Source organism: Canis aureus, chromosome 28 (assembly GCF_053574225.1).
Source record: "Canis aureus isolate CA01 chromosome 28, VMU_Caureus_v.1.0, whole genome shotgun sequence".
Classification (NCBI taxonomy): Eukaryota; Metazoa; Chordata; class Mammalia; order Carnivora; family Canidae; genus Canis; species Canis aureus.
The window spans coordinates 24,192,851-24,213,088 of record NC_135638.1 but is presented as its reverse complement, the minus strand read 5'-3'; the positions used below and the strand labels follow the sequence as shown (position 1 = coordinate 24,213,088).

Here is a 20,238-nt window from a genome sequence, read left to right as displayed (position 1 = left end):
TAGTTGTCTTCTTTAATACTGTAGAAGACAGTGATAGTTCCATGCTGCTTCAGCTGATTTTAATTAAGCACTTTAGAGGTTAAAGATAGGGCAGTGACCTTTTTCCTATAGTTATCTTTTTCCTATTATAAAGTTCATAAGCAAAATAGAGTGTATATATATTCTGAGATGGGGGAAATTTATTATGCTTGGCAATTTTTTTCTTGACCAATAGCTACCATTCATGTAGATGGTTTCCAATTTTTTTGGCACAGACTTTTTATTTTTTTTAAGGAAGACCCATTCTCCTTGGAAATGGTTTAAAACTGTCACTTATCAATAAATTCAGGAAATTTAATTTAGAAAACTTAGGAAGTTCATTTATTCTGCCAAAATATATCAAGCACTCACACTTGTGGGTAGTACTGTGCACAGTAATGAAATAATCAAGATAAACTGTACATTGTCTTCAAGGTGCTTATAGTTAGGAGGGATGTAAATAAATCCTTGCAGTACACAACAGTAGATCTCACTGGATAGTTAGGAAATGTACGAGGTGCTAGGGAAATGGAAGAGCCTTTTACCCTAAAGATATTGAAGAAGTTTGAGAGAGGAGGTGATATTGAAGGTGGGTCTTAAAGAATGAATAGCAATGGAAAGTGATGCCAGCAAGATGATAGTATAGTAGTTTCCAATGTTCCTCAACTTACAGAAACATTAATTTGAACAACTGTACATGAACAAAAATATCTTAACAGGAACAAAAGATTCTGGGTGAAGGATTATAGTACCTGAGTGGATCATAGAAATAAAATATGCATTACTTTAATCCCACCACCCTTCCCCAAACCTCATTAGCCCAGCCTAAAGAGAAACACACTCCCCATGGGAAAAGAAGAGTGCAGTGAGCACCCAACTTCACCACGAACCCTAGAACCAGGCCTATACCTATGCCAATCCCTACAAACCCCAGGCTCCAGAGAGGCTCCTATGGAACCAGGCATCGTTGAACTCTGTGGACTCAATACCAAGCCTGCCTCCTGCTGACTAAGGCATCACTTGTTCATTCATGGACGCCACCAGATGCCCCTTCTTACCCCAGAATCTCTGGATGGTTTAGCTGGTAAAAAGTTTTCCCTGCGAAAGCCAGTTTATAAAGATGGGAAGAGTTGCCTACTTCTTCAAATACACAGACACCAACACAAGACCATAAGGATCATGAATAATCAAGGATGTATGGCACCACCAAAGTAAATTAATAAATCTCCAGTAACTGACCCTAAATTATGGAGACCTATAATGGTTGGACAAAAAAACTCAGAATAATTATCTTAAAGAAATTCAGTGAATCACAGTACAAGCAAACACAATTAAATTAGGGAAACAATACATGAATAAAATAAACTGTTCAAAAAAGAAATAAAAACCATTAAAAAAAAACAGAAATCCTAAAGTTGAAAAATACAATGATTTAACTGTGGAATTTAATAGAGAGCTTAACAGCAGAAGAAAAAAAATCAGTGCGCTCAAATACGAGATACTTGAAAATATAAAAAGAAAAAGAAAAAAAGAATGAACAAGAGTGAAGAGAGCCTACATAAATTATGGAATACCATTAAAAGAAACAACCTATATGTTACTGGGATCCCAGAAAGTAAAGTGGTGGAGAAAAGCTCAGAAAGCTTATCTAAAGACATGATTGCTGAGAACTTCAAATCTGGGGAGAGATTTGGACATCCAAGATTATGAAGCACATAGGCCCTTCAAAAGTTTCAAAACAAAAAGATCTTCTCCAAGACACATTATAATAAAGTTGTCTAAAGTCAAAGACAAAGGAGTTTTAAAACAGCAGGAAAAATAATATTCCTCATGTACAGAAGAAACCTCCATAGGCAAACAGTGGATTTCTCTGTAGAGACTTGCAGACCAGAATAGAGTGGAGTGAACCAGGAAGCATTATGCTAAGTGAAATAGGTCAAAGAGGATTGCGATATGTCTCACTTATATATGGAATCTAGAAGAACAAGGAGAAGAAAGGGAAGAGGAAGTAATGTATGGACCTGTGTCTGTACTTAATACTATGTTGAGCAATGGAAATATGCTTTAGAGAGTAAATTTATGTCCATTCATCTCATTAAAAAAATGGCAACTGAGGAGATGATATGTTAATTAGCTTGACTGCAGTAATCATTTTACTACGTATATGTATATCAGATCGTCATACTGTATGCCTTATATATAATTTTTATGTAAAAGTTTTGAAGAATGAATAGCAATTATGATATTAACTAACATTGAGTGTGTGTTAAATACTGTACTTAGGGCCTTGAATTTTACAAAATAAAGAGAATCATAGCTCTTTTATAGATTCTAGTATAAAAATATAAAAGCTAGGAGTTGGGCAATTAAAATCTCAATGTAATTGTGCTCAGTCATGTTTATTTTAATCTTTTCTTATTCATAACTAAATAACTATTTTGCTGGATCCTTTTTTGCTAGAGTTGTTTATAGGTGAAACAACACTACTGTGACTCTTGCCAGGGACCCTCTGGTCATAGTTGTCTCTCACTGAGGGGTGTTGTTCCTTTCTAATTAGAGGTTCCAATGATTCTTAAACACTTTCCTTTAAGTATTGTACTTCAGTGTTAATTGAGATATAGCTTAATATTTATAAACTTAAAAAGAATCTTTCCCTCAAATATCCTTCTTAAAACATGCATAATAATCATTTTGTCTATAAATTAAACATTAAATGTATTTCTTGGGGCACCTGGGATGCTTAACCCCAGTCGGTTAAGAATACCACTTGTGATTTTGGCTCAGGTCATGATCTCATGAATCATGTGATTAAGCCTCATGTCAGGCTCCATGCTCGGGTAGGAATCTGCTTGTGATTCTCTCTCTTCCTCTCCCTCTGCCCCTCCCCTCCCAAAATAAATAAATTTTTAAAAGTATTTATTATATTTATTTTCCTCTTTTAAGTCACATATATATTCAGTTGCTTGTTAGTATGGTAACTAACTTCTTTGCAGCTTGAATGAAATAAAATTCAATTTACTTCAATACTATACCAAGTTATGGGATTACAATTTTTTCCCATGTGTCCAGGACCATCTTTGGTTATGAGATTACAATTTATTTATCTATCTATCTATCTATCTATCTATCTATCTATTTATTTATCTATCTATCTATTTGAGAGAGAGTGTGGGAGCAGGGGTGAGGGGCAGAGAGAGAGGGACAAGCAGACTCCCCACTGAGCAGGGAGCTGGATGGGGGGATGATCCCAGCACCCCAGGATTATGACCTGGGCTGAAGTCAGATGTTTAACTGACTGAGCCACCCAGGTACTCTAGGATAATAAATTAAAAAAAAAATGCTTCTCTGTCCCCTGAGAGTATGCAGTCTAGCAAAGATGACAGAGTGAGTGCAATCAGGTGTCATAGTGAGATACATTTGTTTCAGTTGGGAAGTTCCCAAGAAGATACCATATTTGAGCAGGATTTTGAAGGATCAAAAGAATCTTGACATGCAGAGGATATGAGAGGGGATTCCACGTAGATAGAATAATATGAGAGAAGGTGTGGAGGTTTTCCTGTGGGTGGGTATTGTTTTGGGGGAATCCAGCATGAACATGCAGGGCAAAGAGGGAGATAAGAGAGATGGGAAGAGGAAGTCTGTTGGTAGATTGCTAGGAGAGGCATGGAATGCCCAAATTGTAGGGTTTGGGTACTGGGGAAATCTGAATGACTTTAAGCAAGGTAATAAAATGTTCCTCTCTGTGCTTTAGGAAGGTAATTTTGAAGGTCAATTGGAGTCAAATAAGGAGTACAGAGAAAGATGTGGAGGAGGAGAAGCTGATCTGTCAACCTCATGTCAGTTGAGCCTTTTATGGCTTTAAACTTAAAAAGGCTTATGATTTTAAATCTAAAAATTACCCTTTAATATGGAGGTGCCAAACTTTCTTGAGACCTAATTGTTGTCAAATTAAATAGACTTAGTTTAAAAATAGAACTATTACTTGGCTTTATTGTTTTTCTTAGGTGTAATGAGTTGTTTTGTTTGTAATATAGTTAAACTTTATTCTTGGAAAAGCTTTCTTTTTTTTAGGATTGACTTTTTCTGTCCATTTCCACAGAGATCGTGCTCTACAGTAGCAGAGCACAGTGTCACCATTAGAAAATATGTACACATGCAACATTTTAAGTCTGTGGTGATATATGAATGTTGCAGGTGTAAGAAAGAAATATCACCCTTGCAGACTCATGAAAAGAGGAGCAAAAATCAGAATGCAGTAAAGGAGTGTTTGGAAAGCAAACAACAGGATTTTAATACAGTGAACTCACTGATTGAAGGTTATCAAAAGAAGAGTGATAGGAGGGTATCAACAGCAGTAAAGAGTAACAGGGCATAGCCCCACTACCTCTGACACTGTGATTTTCTTTCCAGGGCATCAGAGAAGTCTCAGAGAAATCCATTACTTATTTATGTATTTATGTATTTATTTAAGATTTTATTTATGAAAGAGAGAGAGATCATGAGCAGGGGGAGGGGGAGGGGCAGAGAGAGAAGCAGTCTCCCCATTGAACAGGGAGCCCAACAACCCAGGGCTCGATCTCAGGACCCTGGGATCATGACCTGAGCCAAAGGCAGACATGTAACTGACTGAGCCACCCAGGCTCCCCAAAATCCCTTTTTTTTTTTATGTGGGAAGGTCTTGCCCTGTGTGGTTCATGCAGATTGTTTCCTTAGCCTGCCAGGAATTTTCTTTTCCCAATATTCAAGTAGAAATGGAGCTGTTCACTGATACAGGCAGTTCTCTAAGGACTGTAACCTTGGGTGCTCCATTTCTGACAAGCCAGAAGACATATGTATCCAACCAAATCCAAGTTTATCTCATTACTCAGGATTTCTCTTCATGTAACTTTTAGTAAAACACATTCCAGAAAACTCAGGGCAAATGCTTGTGGCCATGGAAGGTGGGTAGGATAGAAGGACAAATTAACATTTTCCCACCTACTTACTCATCATGTGTTTTTTACCCATAGTATGGGCACAGGGTGAACCTCTCTGGTGATTTTCCTTTTTAGAAGAAATCAATCTCTTTCAATAATATTTTTTTTGTAGAATTTTTTCCTAATTTAAGTGCTATGGTAGGCAAATACAGCTTAACAATAATACTCATCAGACACCCAGTCACAGCTATAGTCAACCGCTATGCCATTGTAATAATGATATATCTAACTATGCCTATGACTAATATCCATAATTGAAGAAACACTGTTATAGCTCCTTTTTGAAATGCAGAGCAACTGTTAAAATCCAAAGGCTACCTTACATGGTTTAGAATATTTGGGGATAGGACATAATATTACAAGAAGTATAGATGTGTCTGGCCAAGTAAGAAATTTTCATAAATTATTATAAATAAAGAGTGATCTCATAGGCAATGATCTGGAGAAAAAAAACAAGAATATAGCAGAGAGCTGAGCTGAATACTATAGTTTTTCCTCCTTATTTATAAAGCACCAGCGGCTTTTATGCCTTAATCAATCTCTCTTAGAAATTGGATATCCTCCAATATGCCCAGAAAAAGTGGATAAAAAAGGTGCCAGATGAGAAGAACGTCACTTTTGTCACTGATTTAACCTCCATGTATCCCCTATGACAAAATTAATAAGTTTAAATATTTTACATCAAGCTATTGCATTGTCTCTCTTTCTGTGAAAACCTGATCCTTTGAAGTATCTGCCAGACTCTGTAGAGCTATGATCCTAATTCTTCACCCAGTTGAGAAAGCATTTTCCTAATTTTTTAATTAGTATATTAACCTGCATCACTCTACAGAAACTAATCTCGGTGTTCCCCAAGTTCATTTTCTCTCTCTCATGGCAAACATCAATTCCCTGTTTTCATTACCATGGTCTTATTCTGAATGCTTAATAATTCTGTCCATTTCTAGGATTTCTTCCAGCTCTAAATTCCCTAAATTTTCATGTCATGTGTCATGTATTTGTTTCCATTTATTTTTACTTTTTTACTGGTAGCTAAGTGTTTACTGTGTAGTGCTTCTCTCCACTGTTTAACAAACAACTTATAATTCTTTAGCTTGATATTTAATTTCGTCACAGTATGGATCCAGCCTACTTACTCAACATTCTCTCTCCCTACCTTACATGATTCTGCTCTTCAGCCAGATTGGCTCTATCCACTTCTGTATCTGTTCTGCTGTTCATGATGTTGCCTCCATTTGAAATGGCTGCTTTCCTATTTTGACCTGTCCAGAATCCCATCCATCTGACAAAGTCCAACTCTTATGCCATATTCTTATTTATATGGCCTTGCTTCTTCCTCATGTAAGTATATCCCAGTAACTTTTTTGACCTTTAAACTTACCTGTCAGTGAGTTTACCTTGCATTATAGATAACTATGTACCTGTCTCCACTATTAGATTGTATGAGATAAATGCCCGAGATTAGTTTCATTGTAGTTATTTGATTTGGATATATTTATACCACTACATATTGTAACTTATGATATTATGGCTTCTTTCATTGGTATTTTATTCCACAGGGACCAAATGAAAAAATATTATCACAATGTATCAATTTTATATGGAGAGTTAATTTACTAAGTTGACAATGAAGTCTGATATATGGTAGCATGAAAGGAAACTTACTGTCCAGCCTATATAAAGTAGCAGCAGCACTTTCAAAATGTCTCAATAAGATTTGCTGTATGAGACAAAGGACCATGACTTCATTCTTACTAACCTCAGAAGCATAATAAACTATGGTCATTTTGGGCATTAATCCAATTTTGCCATTAACTTGCTCATAAATTCTGATTAGGGGGCATTGTAAGACTTTCATAATTAAGGGAAGTGCATTAGAAATTTATTTCCTGTGAACAGTTTGTCATACTCTGAAAAATACCAAAGTTCTGTGAATACCTATAAACCTTAGGGATGGTAAAATATCTGGCTAACAGACTTTTTTCTGATGGGAAATACCTAAATTAGTTGCAATGTCAAGTCTAAATTTTTATTCTAACAAATAATTAGTTGAATTAAAATATATGTTAGCTATGTAAATTTCCTAAGAGTAACAAAGTAGCTATAGTTCCTGGTTTTTTCCTCTAGACTTCATCAGCACATAGATATATTTTATAATGATTTCTTATTTTCTTTAATCATAGATTATCAAATATTAACTATTTGCCCAAGTTTGGATCAATAAATACATTTAATTCTGTATTTGTAGGAGGCATTTGTCTTCTAAGAGTACTTTGAAGGGCACAGTTATATCATTAGATGCTTTTTCTATTTTAGTTCTGCTATATAGCAACTTGGAAAAGATTAGATTGTTTCTGAATAAAGTTTCACTTACTGTGGGCATTTATACATTTTAAATTGATAAAAGTTATTTTTCTACTGACTATCTTCATAAAATCTGGGTTTTTTTCCTTTAAGGATTTTGCCCCATTGAAAATGTTGAGATTTCTACCAAATCAGGTTTTTTTTTTAAAGATTGTATTTATTTATTTGAGAGAGAGTGTGCATGTAGGCACAGAGAGGCAGGGGGAGGGAGATGCAGACTCCCCACTGACCAGGGAACCTGATGCGGGACTCAATCCCAGGACTCTGGGATCACGACCTGAGCTGAAGGCAGACACGTAACCAACTAAGCCAGTCAGGTACCCTTCTGTCAAATATTTTAAATGAATTAGAATCCACATAATCCTGCTCCTAACTGGCTGAACCAGTGACAACTTTTTTTTTTTTTTTTTTTTTGAAGGAGCATCTACTTCTGAAAGTAGGAATACTGTTCAGTGTGACCAGCTGTAGTGGAGGTCTCTGTAGTGAAGCTTTCCATAGGTTATCCTAATGATCTATGGACTACTTCTACAGGATATTTTCTTTCCCAAATAATTCAAGCTACAGAAGAGCTGAGGTCTCTACAACAAATACACCTGATTAAGCCCTGTAAATAACAGTCCTCTTTAACCTAAAGAAAGGCTCTTTTCTTTTTAAAGTGAACCGCTATTTGTGCCCTGATCATGGAATTATGTAGACTCCAAGTACCTACCTTAATTTTCACTTTTTATATGGATCAGAAAATATTGTAGGTGGCCTTAGAGGAAAGAAGAAAGTTTTGGCCTTACTTTTATTCCTTGCTATGCTTTAAAAATGCTCCAGGAGTTGCCTCCCACTGTGTGTGCTTGAAAAATAGTTATTATTGACTATCGAATGAGTCCTGTTTGCTTACTGCCACACTGAGTACTTCTTATTTTGATTAATATTCAACATTATGCCATATACATGTTAGATACTTTTAATATACATTGTAAAAATGAGATACTTGAGACCCTGGGAGGCTAAATAATTTGTGAATTTGTGCACTCTTTTTAATTGCTTTACTTTCTCTACCAAGCACACTTGAAGAAAGGCATTAGGACATTTGTTTAAGGTATCTCTGTGGGTTCTGACTTCGAAGCACGACCTTTGCTCCAAACATATAGCAATGTTAGGTAAAATCCCAAGTCAGAAAATGTAAAAGTCACAGCTGAGCTCATAATTTATCATCTCAGTGGTCCACAAATCAAAAGAAAATGCAAGTGATGAGTTGTAAGCTGTGCTGAGGCCTCTGGAGGTGGTCAGAAGGCCAGTACAACTTCTTCTAAGCTAATAAGAGATTGAAGTCATTCTACACTAGGTGGAGATCCAGAGCCAGCGTTATAGCTTGAAGCCAGGACATAGAGAAGGACTCATCTGCTTCTGAGTGAGGAAGAATAACTTGCTGCCCACTACTTGAGACTATAGATTTGAGGTCAGGAAAAGCTTATATGGCAAGAAGAAAGGGACATGGCTGGTAAACTGGGAATTGAACCAGTCACTCATTGGTTCAGTAATGTGACTGATAATAATCCAGATGTCAGCACAATGTAGTATTTGAATTTCCAGTATGAAACTGATTATATATGGGTGATTCTGGGTACAAAATGAACACAAAATCATTTGTAAGAGAAGGATAATGAGAGATAGGGGTTGGACATATATCAAAAAGCTAAATAAAACCAAATAAAAATCTTCCCACTTCAAATGAACCTGCAAAACAAAATTCCAAAGCACAAAAGGAAGCCTAAGACTAGGAAAGAGCCAATGAATTCAACCACTGAGAATAAATTTGACTGGAAGAAATTAAAATATTGAAACAGCCTGGGAGAGCATATTTTGGGTGCTCAAAATATTAACAAAGGATTGCCATTCATAGAAAGGTAGGAAATCCTAAAATAAAAACAGTCAGTGATCTAGTTATTTATTCACAAATATTTATTAAGATAATACTATGGTCCACACATTATTACAGGCGCCAGAGATACAGGAATGATCCCAAGTAAATAAAAACCATATCCACATAGACAGTTCACGTTCTTATGGGGAGGTTACCTATTAGTGGTAGAAATGAAATAAGAGGCAGAAATCTCAGAAGTGAAAGATAGTCACTGAAATAAAATTCCCAGTAGAAAATACAAACTCTAGATTTGACAGTGACAGAATTTTTTTCATTTGGAAGATATTATTTAGGAAATCACCTAAAATGCAGTCATGGGAAAATAAGATTTTAAAAGCGTGTGTGCGTGCATGCATGTGTGTGTGTGTGTGTGTGTGTAGAGAGTGTGTGTGAGAAAACAAATCCGATTATGTGAAGAAATAATAGCTGAGATTATTTTATAATTGAAGACAATACACCTCACATTGAAAAGATACTCCGAGAACCTGGTTTTATCTGGATAAATAACAATAAATCAATGCCTAAACACATTGAGGTAAAACTTCAGAACATTGAGGATAGAAAGAAAATCTTAACCTATCAGAGAAAAAAATATAGACTAACCCCCAAACAAAGGCAACTAGACTGAGAGCAAACACCAAGAGCAGTATAGAGGGGGAAAAAATGTCCTGTAATCTGGATTCCAGAATTTAATGCTGACATATACCAGACACACTGATCAAACATATTAATAGAATTTCCGACTTTTAAAACTGGATATTTTGAGGAAGCAAGCCTAGAAAGAATGTGTGGGCTTAAAACAAGAAAAAAAAAAAGTAAAGAGGAGCAGAAACTTCTAAATGTCACCAAATTTAACTCTTGCTATAAAAAGTAATAACTAATTTCTATGTGAAAAAAAGTCAAGACTACACAAAAGAAAGAAATACAAATGCACAAAAAAAAGAAGAAATATAGATAGCCAACACATATATGCAAATTGAAAATAAAAACACCAAAGGTTGAAATTCTAATAACATCAGTGTGGACAAGAATTGGAAGAATGATCATAGCTATTCTTTGGTAGCTCCATTTGGCCCAGCTGTGTGGGTGACCTCATGAAGCATGGAAGCAGGAAATGCCAGCTTCTGAGTGATATTTGCCTTGAGGAGGGAGAGTTTGGAACAAGGGTGGGGTGGAGAAGGGTGAGCAATAAAGAGCTCACCTGTATCTGTAATGTTTCATTTTTTTTTTTTAAAGGTGAAGCAAAAGTGCCAAGTGCCAGGATCTGTCAAAATATGGTGGTGCCTACCTGGATTTTCATAGTATTCGCCTAAATCTGTAGCTGTGTAATTGAAACGAAGAGACACTCAGAACTTTCAGGAGAACACGAATGTTTATGCACAGTAATAAGGTTTTTAAGACAGTCAGTCTTTTGGTAATGAGGCCAGTTAAAACCCAAAGTCTTTGCCAGGATCTATAAGGCCCTGCTAAAGACTCTGCTCCTTTGACTTCTCTCAGTGGCTCACTCATTCTAATCTAACCCCAGCCCTATGGTGTATTTTTGTGCCTCATACAAGTCTGGCTCATTTCTTCTTCTCTTACCAGCAATCCTCTTAGATTGTTCTTCTCTCTTTCTGATACTGGGGAAAATTAGAAAATTTAAAAGTATCTCAAATGCCTTTGATTTTGCTCTTGATCCAATGCTCTTAATAGATATTGACTCAGCCAGCTGAATGAAACTATGTTTTCTTGGCACTTAATGGATGTTCCAGGTTAGAGTCATTTGTGCCACCATAACTCAGTCATTTTGAGCAGAACACGGCTTGGGGTGAGTGGAATCCTCATATTCCTAGGAGCTTTATGTGCTCAGGAGCAACAGGTAGCTGTGGGATTTAGGCTGAGGGAATAATTTTCCATGGACTCCTGTACTCTTTTCCACCATATTGCTTTCTCTATCAAGCACACTTGAAAGGCATGGGAACATCTGATCAAGGTTATCTCTGTGGGTTCCAGCTTTGAGGCACCACCTTTGTTCCAAGATGGTACATGGAAATCCTTAGGAGTTCAAAAAATAATAACCAACTTTGGATGCAGAGCTATTGTAAAATTTTTGTTATTGTTCAATTTGTATTTGAGACATGAATAAGCTAATTCTCAGTAAGAATCAGCATAACTTTCATTTTGGAAGTGACTCTTAAAGTTTTCCTAATTTAAAGTGTAAAACTAGATTAATCCATGCTAATTTATCTTAAAAAGAAAGACACCACCAAACATCATTACGAGGTACAATGCTAATGGGAATAAGTGTGTGTGTTTGTGTGGGTGAGTGTGCATGTATGTGCATGTAGAGGGGGACTCTGGGCATAAAACCCTGTCTCACAGATTTTGCCCTCTACTACTCATGTGTTTGGTAATAATCTGACAGTATTTTGAGGTTCTAAAAGGTGCTCCAAAACACTAGCCTAATCAGTTTTATTTCAATATCTTGTCTGACAATCATTCTAATATTATGGAACTTATTTTGGTACATCAATATTAAGTGTTCACATCTTGAAAATAATTTTGCTTCATCAAAGATAGTAGATTAAATATAACTTAAATGTATCCTGTCTTCATGGGTCATTTCCTTACAATTTCAGTTTAGTATTGAGTCAAGAGCTAATAAGCAAAACAGCAATAATTCTTTGGAAATTGGGTTTAATTATTGCTGGCCACTAAGATTCAATTTCGTGTATTAAAATGGTACCACAATGCATCCTGGTGACAAAAAGAACAAGTGTATCCTTGAAGAGGGTCTTTGGTGACTCCATTTGGCCCAATCTGAGCATAGTTTAGTGGATGAAAGAATTCAACTTAGTACCCTGTTTAAAATTAGTTTTTTGAGTATTACTGTTATAATCTTGCACAATAAATGAAAACTAGATACTGTTTTCCAATAGCCGCAAGAAAATATATTTCTTCAACTTTTATAATAATATTATTGTAAATACTAAAATAAAAAATATTTGTGTTATATACGGTTGTTCTAAGCAATTTATTTACATTAATTCATTTAATCTTGTAGCAGGCTTGTGAAATAGAAGCTGATGTTATCCCCAAATTACAAAAGAGGAAATTGAGGCATATACAAATTAAGTAATGTCTCTGAGGCCACACAATATGTAATAAAGCTGATGGTGGCTTTAGTCATTTTTTTTCTTTTTCTTTTTTTTTTTTTTTTTAATTTTTAAAAAATTTTGTTTGAGAGAGCACACGTTCAGGCCTGAGGATGGCGTAGGTGGAGAGGGAGAGAGAGAGAGAGAGAATCTCAAGCAGATTGCCTGCTAAGTGCAGAGCCCGAAGTGGGGTTCCATCTCATAACCCTGAGATCATAACCTGAGCGGAAATAGAGTCAGATGCTCAACTGACTGATCCACTCAGGTACCTCTTGAGTCATTTTTTCTGAATGGAAGAATAATTGACTTTTTTTGCAATCCCATTCATCTCGGGGTCCAACACTTGTTTATTCATTTGTTTTTAAAAGGAAGTCAGTGAAACATGCATGTCTCCATGCACTTTAATTTTTCTAGCAGTAAGTGATCATTTATTCTTCGGATTCTTACAGGGCCTTCTACTTGGACAAATCAAATTCACCACCAAACTCCACATCCAAAGCTGCCTATGTAGATAAGGTAAAAAGAAATGAGTGCTTTTTCTAATGTTTTGCCGTTTACATACTTATCTTACTTAATTTTTCTGCTGCTGTTCTGTATAATTCTGCGGAATTACAAATATCTGTAGCCTCCAATTCCATCACCTCCGCAAGGAAAATATTTTAGACTATTCATTAAACGTTGTAACAGCTGCGAATTGTATCCTATCTAAAAGGATTTCTTACTGCTAGATGTGTTGGACTTTATGTTGATCACTTTTTTTCTGCAGCTAATGAGGCCTCTCAATGCTTTGGATGAACTTTATCGACTGGTGGCCTCGTTTATCAGATCCAAGCGCACGGCGGCCTGTGCAAACACAGCCTGCAGCGCCTCCGGGGTGGGGCTGCTGTCTGTTTCCTCAGAGCTGTGCAACAGGCTGGGAGCTTGCCACATCATCATGTGCAACAGCGGTGTGCACAGGTATGTGAACTGGCCTGCCCTGCCTGCCTCTCTCATGCTGAATTCACTGGGAGGTTCTTTCTTATGTTTTGGTTATGCAAAATTAGAACCGGAAACATTCAAAGGACTCCGATGTATTTGGAATAAGATTTGGGAAACCAGATCGTTACAGTTTTCTGGCTTTAGTTATATGTTCTGTGACTATTTAATCTACAAATGAATGCAATCCCACATTTATATCACCGTATCTTATCTGTCTAGAATCTTATCATCCTTGCATTTATATTACAAGATTTATACTTTAGATACAAACTAAAGGAACTTGCCTGGTAGGAGCTGGCAAGTAGCTAAAAAAAAAAAAACAAAACAAAAAAAACAAACAAACAAAGAAAAACTTCCTTCTCTGCACTTAATGGACATTCCATCCTTTGGTGTTTGGGTTTTTATATCCAGTGGTTGTGAGGTAGGTGCTGCCTTGGGGTTTCTACTCTCTTCCTATACTTGGCAAATTTACATCCAGGAGCCCATACAATATGCGTTCCTGAAAATGGAAAGGGAAATTTTAGGTGGGGTCCAGTGCAAGTGATTTGTCTTAGACAAGTGTACTCAGTCTGGGGCATCCAAGGGAGGCTTATGAACTCCTACAACTGAGTCAGCTGTGAAATGGGGGTGGAGGAGCCCATGTCAAGTCTTTCCCCATAACCACTTGCTCCTCCTCTGTCTCCTCACCATTTTCACAAGGAAGTGAAACCATGTATTAACAATAATGAAGCAGAATTTGGTCCGCATTGTAATCTGAGTGGGTAAATAATGTCCTGTCTCCCATCACAGCCTCTTCTTGGAACTGGCCCAGTTAGATTTTGAGGATGATAGAATTGTTTAGTCACATTTACTTGGTACATGACCAACACAGAGGACTGCAGTTGGACTGTAGGTCATGTAAAATCATAAAGTGACGATGCTCATGTTAGAGGCATAAGTACAACATGAACAACAGACAACAAAAATAAGAAAAAGATATAATAAGATGATAACATAATAAAAAATAACAAAGAGACCTCCATTGCAAGAAAATGCAAGTGACCTAGGAAACTTACAGCTAAAATCTAAGATTCAGAAGGAAAACAGATCTCCGAGATGGGTAGAACTTTCCCTAAAGAACGTGATATTTGAACTGACTTTTGATGAGTCAGGGTGAAGAGGTGAAAAGTAGGAGAAAAATGATCCAAGGCAGCAGGTTCTCATCTGTAAAATTCCATTTCGATTTGGTGTGCTGAAATTCTAGTCTTCAGGTCCTCCACAGCGTGTTCTTGCCTACGAAGTATGGCAAGACCTTATTCCTCTGAAAGGAGCATTATATTCTGTGGTTGACAAAGCATACAGATTTTTTCCTTTATTTTAATGGCTGTGTACTTTGTGCTCCATTGCAAGCTATAATAAGCTTAATTGAAAATATCGTCTGCAACCAAATGCATAAAATATTTCATAATTTGTTTACTAGCAGAGAAGTGATCTCTCCCTTCTGATCAACTCATGTTCACTCCTTCTGTTCCCACTTATTCATTCACTCATTTATGTATTCATTATTCATTCACTCAGTAAATATGCATTGGGCACCAATTATGTGCCAGCACTGCTCTAGTTGCTGGGAATACAGCCTTGAAAAATTAAAGTCCCTATTCTCAAATAGTGTGCATTGTGTTGGGGCAACATGATAACATAAATAAATATGTAATGCAGTAGATGGAATAAGTAGAAAAAAAACAGAAGTCAGAGGGGTATTAGGTGACAGGATGGGAAGAAGGGGTAGCACTATCCAACAGGGGATTTCATCAGAGACTTGTATGAAATGAAGGAGTGATTTATGCAAATATCTCTGGGAAAGAGCATTTGATCCATCAGAGCAGCGGTGCAAATGTGGGAGCTCACATGGGAGCTCAAGGAACTGCACGAAGGCCATTGTGGCCTCAGTGAAGTGTCATGACTTTGATGATTGGTGTTCTTATCTTACCCTGGTGCAAGGTCATGGTTGTCTGAGGACTAGATATACTATGACCACGAAGGGGACACTTCGGACTTTGAAACTACAAGCACACTCTCTTACTCCCACATTAATTTACTGAAAGTTAATGCAACTAAATCTGCATTTAATTCTAGAACCATGACCAGGTTGTCCTGATTATTCTCTCTGCTATCCCATGAGCAATTTTAGAATCTGACTTATGTTTCATAAGAGAAATAGATTGATGCCCCACAATTGTTTTGTAATTACCATATTCATTGATGGGTGTGTTGGGACCACAAGTAACATTGAAATTTCAAAGTAGTTTGCCTTTTTCTGTTCAAAATAAATGTAGCTTTAGTTAGTTCATTGCAGAGACATTTACCGAGATATAGGGACAAATATTCCAGGACAAATGCTGAATTTAAAGTTAAAACTATTTGAAAAAGGCACAGCTCTATTTTTCTATTATGGGGAATAAAATGGGAGCTTAACATTATCTTTTAATCTCTTGGTGAAGGCTGTGCTTAAATTTTTTATGACAATAAAATGTGCTAATTTATTATTGGATTTAGAAATCTCATGTAAAGGCTGTTCTTAAAATAATTCCTTCATAATTAGAATTCAGACAGCCAGAGAGAAACCCAAGTAGATCCACACCTGCACTCAACATTAGACATGGAGATTTAGCTTCAGGTTCTGACAAGGGGTGAAGTCCACACTGTGAATCAGAATAAATATCACACAAACTATTTTTATCATTTACTTCTAAAACCCAGATGAGAAATGGGTGCTATTGCATCCACATGAGATAGTCAATTTCTTGCCCTTTCTGATTTTATTTACAAAATAAAAGGAGAATCTAAAATATTTGTAGAGTATTGAATGATACTGCATGTGTTTGATATTAAAGAGAATAATGTGGTTTTTCAGAATGAAAAGGCAGATTTAATTAGCATTAATGTCTAGATGTTTTAATGCCAACCTGAATTGGATGGCAGAGCTGTGTACAACAGTGAATGCAAGATTAGCAGGAATAGAATTCAGGATGAATTATTAATATCTTCTCATAGCATTTAGCCTGGCTTTGTTTTTATTAAATTCTTTTCCCTAGGGAAGTCCTTTGTGTGTATTACAATTCTACTGATGAACTTCCCTGCCCACACTCTCTTAACAAATCACTTATGTCAGTGATTGCTATTGGATGGTGGAAGAACAGGACTGTCTCTTCTTAAAAGCAGGTTTTTGCCTTTTAAACAGTATAAACTTGATATTAAAGGTAGTTTAACCAGTGGAGTATTTTTATAATTTACTATCCTGACAAGCCTTCTTTCATGTTCATTTTGTGTCATCTTTTGCAGTTTTCATCAAACAACACACAATTAAACACAGTTTTATTAGTAAATATGGTTCAACAATCTGCTTTATGCTCATTACAACTATATCTGTTTCTTCAAAATGTACAATGTAGATTTTCTCATTTTCACTTTTATTCGTTACATAGTTAATGGAACCAGTTGCTGTACCATAGTTTACTAAATGGTTAATTTAGTGGTTTATCTTCCTTGTCCATTGCACATAATGCCTGCAGAGAGGCTGCTTTCATTATATAGCTGTTCAGATTTCAATTTTATTTTCCACTAAGTTACAAGAAAAAAAAAACAAAACAAAAATATCCTCCAGATAGAAATACTATGTCAAAGAGTTTAAACCTTTGTGACCAGTAATATATATTATTTAGGTTCCCAAAAGCTTCATCCTCATATACAACACAACCAGAAGGTTAGGTAGTTATGTGGCACTTGCACCTTTTTCTGGTCTGCAGAGGGTATTTGAATCCATTTATGTATTGTGCTTCTCTCCTAGATGATATATCACTAGTGCTTTAGTTTATGCTTCTTTGACTAACAAATTCAAATGTTTGTACATTTGAATTAAATATTTTTTGAATTTCCTTTTCCATGAAGATATATGCCATTCTACATACCTGCTTCATAGACAAAACTTGGTTTTTACCAAATTGAACACTTCTAAATTACTGAATTGGCTCGTGGCTTTTAAAGTTCTCTCACACTCCTGCCAGTTATTTGTTGCAAGCAATCCAAAAGCGTGCAAACAGGGATTCTAAATTTTCTTTTATTTCATACTGCAGCATCCTTCCATTCAATGCGGCATTTCATTTTGTTGTAGTTCTTTATTCCCACCCCAGCTTAACAGCCAACTGTTTTTCTTTAACCAGCATAAATCAGTATATTGCAAATGTTATAAAACAAGAATCATGGGTCTTACTGTGTCCAAAAAACAAAGATGTCATTTCCTTCTCGCGATATTAGCTTATGCTTCCTTTGCCAGTGGGAACAAGTAGGTGGAAATTTCCAGAGGCTACCTGAAAAGATAACTTCAAAGAAATTTCTCGTGAGGGCAGGAAATCTGGGATCACGGTTTTTCCCTCTAAGGACTTGTTCCAAAGAGTTTTTGTCCACATACTCTCAGTATCTTTTTATAATTGATCTTCACGGTGTTAGAACCTTGATATGGCCCTGCAGGAGGATATGTGATTTGAGCATAGGCCTCACTCGCCCTGTGATGGCTTTGAACCTAAACCTCGGTGACCTGTACACACAAATTATGTTTTATCTTCACACTTTGTTATGAGGATGAATCTCTTCCAGGAAACAAGGTTCTGCATTTTAAAGTAACATACCTCCTGTTCGCCCATCCAGTAGGGGGTTGTGAGCAGCACCACTAGGAGGAGCTTGTTGAATCCGGGGTTCACCAGCACCTGGCATTGGTCAGTGTCTTGTCTTCTGATTAGAACCCTGCTCAGGTGTGAGAAGGAAACAGTCTGTGGCAAGGCCTGCCTGTTCTCACTATTGAAAAACATTGATAAACATCAAGCTAGCTACCATCTGTGTATTACAGTGTTAGACTTTTTTTAATACATTGCAGAAATTAGTTTTAACATATATAGAGTTTTAGGAACTAAAAGGCCACACATATGTGAAGCTTCTAACTTTAGAGGGGTCTGTTCCCAAGATGCATTCCTTTGTTGGTTATGTGGAAATTGAGACACATGTTCACATTTGACAGTATGACCCTTGGTATTTGAATCTTCAGAGTCAACCCTCTCTTCCCCTTCCCTGACAAGCATTTATATAATCCATCTTATGACCATCATATAGGACCCAAAGAATGATTATAAGCACTGGTTAGGAAAATGAAATCCAGTAATTAAAATATAAAAACAACTGAAGAAAAATATATATTACTGGTTCAAATAGTTTTTATTTCAAATGATGAACCTGTAAGGATGCCCAGTTCATGTAAGCAATTGAAAAAAGAAGAAGAAAAAAAAAAAGAAAAAAAAAGAAAAAGCCTTTTCAGGTAACTACTAATTAGCAATTTTAGAAACCATTTTTGTATGAACTTTGAAGGACTCTCTTGGAAATATTTTATTTTGTCATAACCATGACATCAAAGGACAAATTGACAAATAGGCCCAACTTAGGAATGCAGAATCTTGTAAAAGTGGGGCACTCAAGGTGACCTGACTTAGGTAATCAGAGTCCTGATAGGGCAGATAATAAAGCTGCATCTTTTTCCATTGTGTGGTGAAAACATCAAGTAAGAGGAGGAGATTTACTCTGGGAATTTCCATCTGTAAGTTAGATTCTAGGTATGGGACAGAAAAAATAAATTACCATAATAAGCAAATGTAGGTTTCAGATATATCCATTTATCTTTTGTTCAAAAATGACTTGAAAGCTTCAATAACAAGATTAGTGGAAATACTTGAATTTTAAATCTCCAGAAAGATGGCTAAATAGAACACAAGAAGCCTTTCGATATACTAGCTCATAATCTCGGGGTACTGTACATTCTCAACAAGAAGTTCTAAAATTATGCTCCATAGGAATCTGAAGCACATTAGTCTAAAACAGTACATTTATATAGGGTAGTAGTAGTAATAACGGAAATGACATTTAAAATTGCCATTAAATGTAACTACAGTTATGACTATTTTTCTTCAACATTTAAAATTTTATATCAATGTAACTGTTCTTGTTTGTTTGAAATCTAATAAAATCACTAATGTATCAAAACAAAAGCAAATATGAAAATATATGATTGTGCTCTAATTTTTAGAAGGGGAAAAAATAAGACTCTTAAAATGGGGCTCTGGGAGAAAGACAAGATATATCCTATGCATGATAGGATATAAGTGTAAATCTTAAATACTTTGCCAAACTCATAGGAGCAGAGGATAGACTGGGATTAGCATGGGCTGGTAGGAGGAGAAAGTGGGGAGATGTTGGTCAAGAGATACAACGTTTCAATTATGGGAGAATAAGTTCTGGATATCTAATATAGGACAGTGAGACTGTACATAACAATAATGTTTTGTATACTTGGACATTTGCTAGGAGGATAGATCTTAAGTGTTTTCACCACCAAAAAAAAAAAAAAGAAGAAGAAAAAGAAAATGCTAATTGTGTGGGGTGATGGGTATGTTAATCAACTTGATTGGATGAATATTTCATGATGTGTGTGCATATATATCTTAAAATCAACAAAAGATATACCCTAAGCATGTACAATATTTAGGTCAATTAAACCTCAGTAAAATTAGGGGAAGAAAAGAAACATAAACCTAGAATTTCAAATCATGCTGAATTGTAAAATAGGCAAATAAACCTCCATAATTTATATTAATTTTAAAAACCAGATAAGTAATATAGGTATTTTCTATTAAAATGATTAGAAATCATGGGCAGTCTGGGTGGCTCAGCTGTATAGTGCTGCTTTCAGCCCAGGGCGTGATTCTGGAGAGCCGGGATCGAGTCCCACATCGGGCTCCCTGCATGGAGCCTGCTTCTCCCTCTGCCTGTGTCT

At 36.2% G+C, this 20,238-nt stretch overlaps 1 protein-coding gene across 1 annotated transcript in view; it reads left to right on the top strand.

The window, feature by feature from the left end:
• The window catches only part of PREX2 (phosphatidylinositol-3,4,5-trisphosphate dependent Rac exchange factor 2), a 281,233-nt gene that overhangs the window by 225,566 nt on the left and 35,429 nt on the right, over positions 1-20,238 (top strand). The window contains exons 36-37 of the mRNA XM_077876670.1: positions 12,857-12,923; positions 13,174-13,364. Coding sequence (XP_077732796.1) covers positions 12,857-12,923; positions 13,174-13,364 — 258 coding nt within the window. The remainder of the gene's footprint in view (positions 1-12,856; positions 12,924-13,173; positions 13,365-20,238) is intronic.